Source organism: Centrocercus urophasianus, unplaced genomic scaffold (genome assembly GCF_019232065.1).
Source record: "Centrocercus urophasianus isolate 14NV4802_14NV808 unplaced genomic scaffold, USGS_Curo_1.0 seq_10, whole genome shotgun sequence".
In the NCBI taxonomy this organism is placed as follows: domain Eukaryota; kingdom Metazoa; phylum Chordata; class Aves; order Galliformes; family Phasianidae; genus Centrocercus; species Centrocercus urophasianus.
Genome location: NW_024884142.1, coordinates 52344246 through 52349942, shown reverse-complemented (window position 1 = coordinate 52349942; position 5697 = coordinate 52344246). Strand labels below are relative to the sequence as shown.

The following is a 5697-nucleotide window of genomic DNA, read 5'->3' as shown; positions in this document are numbered from 1 at the left end:
TGTTGTATCTTGGTTTTATTTTGCTTCCACTGCATTATTACCTACCCTCCACTTCTTGTGTATTTTGTGTGTATTTAAACTTGGTTACTCGGATTGGATCTAGGAGGTTATGTTTGCACACAGTAACCAGGGAATTGTGGTGGTTTGTCTGGAGCCAATCTGAGATTCTGAAACTTCATATAGTTTCCTAACCATAAGGAAATGCATCTCTCTCACACTTTCATAATTAGTCAACTGTCTTTCTCATTTATAAAGTGTTCACAAGACAGCACGTTCACCAGCAGCATTATAGGTGATAGTATATCAGAATTCGTTGTCATTTGATCAGAAAAATAAGTATAGAGGTTTTAAGACTTAACATACTAAATACATCATTAAGCGACTTCTTAAGTAGAGCTTGCTAATACTTCCAGCACTAGCACTTCCAGAATGCAAAAAACTTGCCTTTTTTAAATGAAGACATTTATTTCTATTACTCTTCTGTGTCTGAAGTGCAGTATAAGCAGATAAAACAGGTGCGTTGTTTGGGGACCTAAGTTAGTTTCCCAGAGATGTTTGATTTTCTTGGTTTTTTCTTTTTCTTGATTTTTCTTGGAATGTTCAAGTGAGTGGTCTGATGTGTGTCTAAACTATACTGAAGAGAGGTAACAGAAGTGGAACTGCAAGAAATTCCAGCAGGCTTAACTTTAAACAGGTCACACGACTAGTTATGAATTTCAATAATTTAATGCTAACCAAGAGTACAAAGTGTGAAAGTTGGTGTCGTCTTTAATTTGGTTTTAAAAAAGAAATCTAGAGAACATGTTTACGCTGCAGCAGATTTCAGTATTAGCACCTTAAAGAGAAGTTCTTGAAGTTTTAAGACTGTGGCAACACTGGTACAATACTAAAACTCCAAACACAAACCACGTAACAGCATGTTTTCACATTTGAAAAAAGTTACAGAAAAAGGTACATTAAAACTGGAAGTTGTTCAGTGCATTCACAGTTTGAGCAGAGATGGAATCAAGTGCCAGAGTAGAAAAGAACTGAAGTATGACTGATTCCAAGGCAATCATATTGCGAGTCCAAAGGCACTGACAATACAGTACATGGTCTTATTCTCCCATCTCACGGTGCAGGTTCCTACAAATACAAAACAAAGCTTTCAGAGACAGAAGAAAGTTACAGTGACTTAATATTAAAAATACATGCTTCTGTGTGCATGCTTATCCATTGCTTAAGAACATTATGAATGAAGCTTTCACAACAGCAGAGCATCCCATGTTACCATTTATGAGTCAGAATCACAGCAGTGTGGAAAAAAATACAAAATTGTGCTATTACTCCAAAACTACAGCACTCAAATCTAAAAAAAACAGAAACAACAACAACAAAAAAACCTATGCTGCTTAGTTTCAGGAGGATTAGTATTAAAGTTGCAAGCTGAAGCATCCAGCAGCGTTGCTCCTTACCATCACTGGAGTTGTCCCAGAAGCAAGAGCTTGCTGTATGTAGCCCAGCACCATTCTTCTGCATAATCACACAGGTCACTGTTTGTCAGTAGAAAAGCTTTTATTAATGTATTGCTATCACTGATATTTAGCTACATTTATGCTCACTATAGCACATGTATATACATACACATACAAACAGAAGTGCATGCTTGCAAGTACTTAAAGGACATGGTTCCTGCTCAACTGTCTTTTGTTAAATTCCATCAGTGTGTCACTGTACCAGCTTTATCAGAAAACAAAGTTGAGCTCACCAATATACTTGAAAGGTTTCCCCAGCTTGGTGAGCTGGCTTAGAGATTGTTCCACCACACTTGTTGTCCACTGGTTCACCTTGCTGTGCTGGTAGGCATTGCCACCTATTGCACTTTCAATGGCCTGTGGGGAACAAACACAAGTTACACTGCTGTCAGTCTACAAAGATGCCATTAACTCAACTGAACACAGAACACTGAGGATGAGACAGCAGCACACACACAGTAGTAGACCTAAATACTATTCAGGATTGTTGGAAGCGTTTTAAGATGCAACAGAGTTTGAAGCTGACACAAATTATAATCATTTTGTGCTATCTTTATTCTTCATGCATAATTCCTATCCCAATTTCCCAGAGTCTGAGTTATGATAAGGGTCTCACATTTAAACAGTCCTGAAAAAACACACAGAACAACAGTTCATTCACAGATATTAATCTGTAGAAATAACATATGGAGTTTTCAGCAGTCATTTTTGGGAACAAAGACCAAAATCAAAACAAAAGACTCATGTAATTTTTGCTGACTAATAGAGCAGAAGCCGTTAGTCAAGCAATCTCGTTTACTTACGAGGAAAGCTTCTCCTTTAAGACACAAATAAAACTACATTAAAGTTGCACGTTTTATATCACTGCATTTTTCTGGTAGAAACTGTTCACGAAGTAACTACAAAAGCAGTTCAGATTCAGATGAGACAGGACTGTGTAGCAGAGCATGCCCACCCCATTTATAGACATGCCTACCCTGTGAGAACTGGGCACAAAAAACAAACCTCTTCTTAGCAACAAGGATTAGTTTCCTAGCAACAAGAATTAGTCCAATCATTTCAAACTAACTTCATTCTGGAGGAAAAGCATCTCACAAGGACACAGTAACATGCATATGAAGATGATCTATATGAAATGTTGCATGTTAATGAAATATAACATCTGTCTGACAGCTTTTAACATACAGCATCCACCTAGAAATTCTAATTAGGGCTACACTGCAACCAGAAAGAAATATATAAAGTTATTTTCATTATCTTTTTAAGTTGTAATACATGTCACAACTAAGGCTAGGTATCATCTCCACTTAAACAACAGTTAAATAAATCCATGACTACCTATGCCTCAATAATAACCTAACTGTTGTGTAACAGAATTCCCGACAACAGATTTGCTTGAATGGTTTTTAGCACACAACATAGCATACTTCCATATCAAAGTGAGAGTGTTAGCTTACTTCTTTAATGATGTTACTGACTTCATCAACAACAAAAGATGTCTACAAAGAAAAAAAAAAAAGAGAACTTTAAATCATCAATGAGCACATTTCTATGTACACAGTTCAAACATTGTTAAGGAAATAAACTAGGAGCTTAATTTATGCTTGGCAGGTTTCTTGTGAGCCAGATGCAGAGTCTGGCATAGCTCGTCATTACTCAAGCTCCCTGAACCCAGTCAAGGGAACATTCTTGCGAAGTAATCAAAAGTAACAAACCAGCACAGACACTGAGTTAAAGCTCCCAAATTTTAATTTGAAAGCATCGCAAAATAATGCGTGCAGCATATCTGTCCACATATAAGCCCATTTTACAGTAAGCATTAATGTCTGTGGCTCACAGAGCAGGCTGCAAACAGCCTCAGCGTGCAGACACGGCTTACAGTTGAATGAAACCGACATCTTCAGAGCACTCATGCAGACCAAGCATTGATTCACAGCTCAAGGAGGTGCTGTTATGATGGTTTCAGCTGGGGATATAAAGAAAGCTGCTGTTTGGAAACCAAAAGGGAAATCTACTCTTTGAAAAGGGTAGGTAACTGCAGAACAAGGGGAAATGGTTGTAAGTTGAGGGAGGGAAGATTCAGGTTGGATTTCAGGAGGAATTTCTTTACTATGAGAATGGTGAGGTGCTGGAACAGGCTGCCCAGAGAGGTTGTGGATGCCCCGTCCCTGGAGGTGTTCAAGGCCAGGTTGGATGGGGCCCTGGGCAGCCTGGTCTTGCATTAAATGGGGAAGTTGGTGGCCTGCATGTGGCAGGGGGGTTGGAGATTCATGCTCCTTCAGGTCCTTTCCAACCCTGGGCATTCTGTGATTCTGTGATAGTGTCTGTATTTCCTACCGCCTTCAGCCCTCTCTCAAGCTCCAGCAGATAGAGACAAAACGAGGGGCAACCCCACCTACACAGCACAGCATCCAGAACAAAGCAGCGCCAACCCGACACACCTCCATCCCTGCAGCCGCTCTGCTATTGTCTGACACAGTCACTGCGGACTTGCTCAAGAACAATGCAGCGAGTTGTCACGCCGGCCTTCCACAGGAGCAGCACTGCAAGCAATGAGCCCCGCTCCCGCCCGACGCTGCCCAGCCCACAGACTCCGCCGGCAGCGCCCAGCCCCAGCCCAGCCCCAGGAGCTACCCAGCGGCCCGGGGCGTTCCGTGGGGTGAACGCGAGATCTTCCACCGACCCGCAGCCTCCGGAAAGAAGACGCCGGAGCAACCCTGACACCACCCTACCCGCGGACGTTACCTCCTCCCCCGCCTGAAAGTCGTCCATCGTCCCGCCGCGGCCCCTCACGCCGTAAAAACTGCCCCGGCACCGCCCCGCTCTCCACCACGCGCCTCGCACTGCGCATGCGCGGCCGCTTCCTGCTCCCCCTCGCTACGTTAGTCAGCTCTGCGCCTGCGCGTCTGGCGCCGGTCCGCGTTGGAGAGCGGCGCAGTCCGGCGCACTATTCTGGCTTGCGCGGCGCGTGTTGTGCGTCTCGGGCGCGTAGCAACGGGGAGAGCTGCGTCAGCCGCGGCTACCGGCTGGTTGGATTCTGCGCCCCCAAGGTGGCGCGGTTTCCATAGCGACCGCACGAGGTCTGGGCGGGGAGACTGCTGTGGTGTTCGTGCCCGTAGCGGGTGGTTGGCATTCAAATCTGATCCGAGAGATTGTATAGAATGACTCACAGAATCATAGAATGGCCTGGGTTGAAAAGGACCACAATGCTCATCTAGTTTCAACCCCCCTGCTATGTGCAGGGTCACCAACCACCAGAGCAGGCTGCCCAGAGCCACGTCCAGCCTGGCCTTGAATGCCTGCAGGGAAGGGGCATCCACAGCCTCCTTGGGCAACCTGTTCCAGTGCGTCACCACCCTAAAGGTCCTGACCTGACAAAGGCATTCAGAGCCCTGGTTTTAGAAACAAGGCTTAAAAGAAGGCCTGAGTGTGCTGTGTATGTTCAGGAACTGGGAAAAAAACAAACACAACACAAAACCAGGGAAGATTTAAGGGACGTTCTTATGGTTTTAATCTGATCTAATTATTTTTAGTGCATAAACAATGAGTTTAAAAGCTGTGCTTTTTTTTTTTTTTCTTCTCAATTTTTAGGTTGGTGTTTGTGCAGTTGTTGTATGTTGCTCAGATTACCAATGATACCCACGAGAATAACTCTGGGGGCAAAGGCCTATGCTGTAGCAGGAATCATTAGCCCAGTGCATGCAGGTTAGGAGTTGTAGTCTTGAGGCCCTGAGGGCACAGGTGGGTTTCAGCTGCACTGATTGCTGCAGCTGTGCCCTCTGCTGCAGGCTTGTCTCTGGGGTGTGCCTCTGCTCTGTATCCCAAACCTATGTCAGACCCCATCTCCTGCTGCTTCTGACCAGCATCTCAGGATGAACCCAACTTCCTCCTCTCAGCCAGCAGAGATCCAGCAATGGGGATAGCGAAGCATGGAAGAGATTTCTAAGGTGGGTTGCAAAGTTCTCCTCAGTGGAATTCTCCAAGAGTAATTTAGATAATTATTTTGCCCTGCTCTGGTAGGTGTATTGATGCTTGCCTCAGGTGTAGCTTCATGGCTTTGTTCCTCCAGCCTGGCTTAATGAGCCTCCTACTGATGAGTGTAATTACACTCTGTGGTTTATTTTATTTAGTAAAAGTTTTGCTCAAAATGAAGGCTCAGATTATCCATGCGTTCTTTGTTTGG

General features: G+C 44.1%; 1 protein-coding gene across 1 annotated transcript; it reads right to left on the bottom strand.

Moving 5' to 3' along the window:
* Positions 1-710: 710 nt before the first annotated feature.
* Positions 711-4339, bottom strand: DYNLT1 (dynein light chain Tctex-type 1). Its single transcript, XM_042814080.1, has 5 exons — positions 4260-4339; positions 2972-3013; positions 1748-1871; positions 1455-1532; positions 711-1125 (listed from the first exon to the last, which is right to left on the bottom strand). The coding sequence occupies exons 1-5, from the start codon at positions 4284-4286 to the stop codon at positions 1055-1057; spliced, it is 342 nt and encodes a 113-aa protein (XP_042670014.1). The 5' UTR covers positions 4287-4339; the 3' UTR covers positions 711-1054.
* Between the last annotated feature and the right edge of the window lie 1358 nt (positions 4340-5697).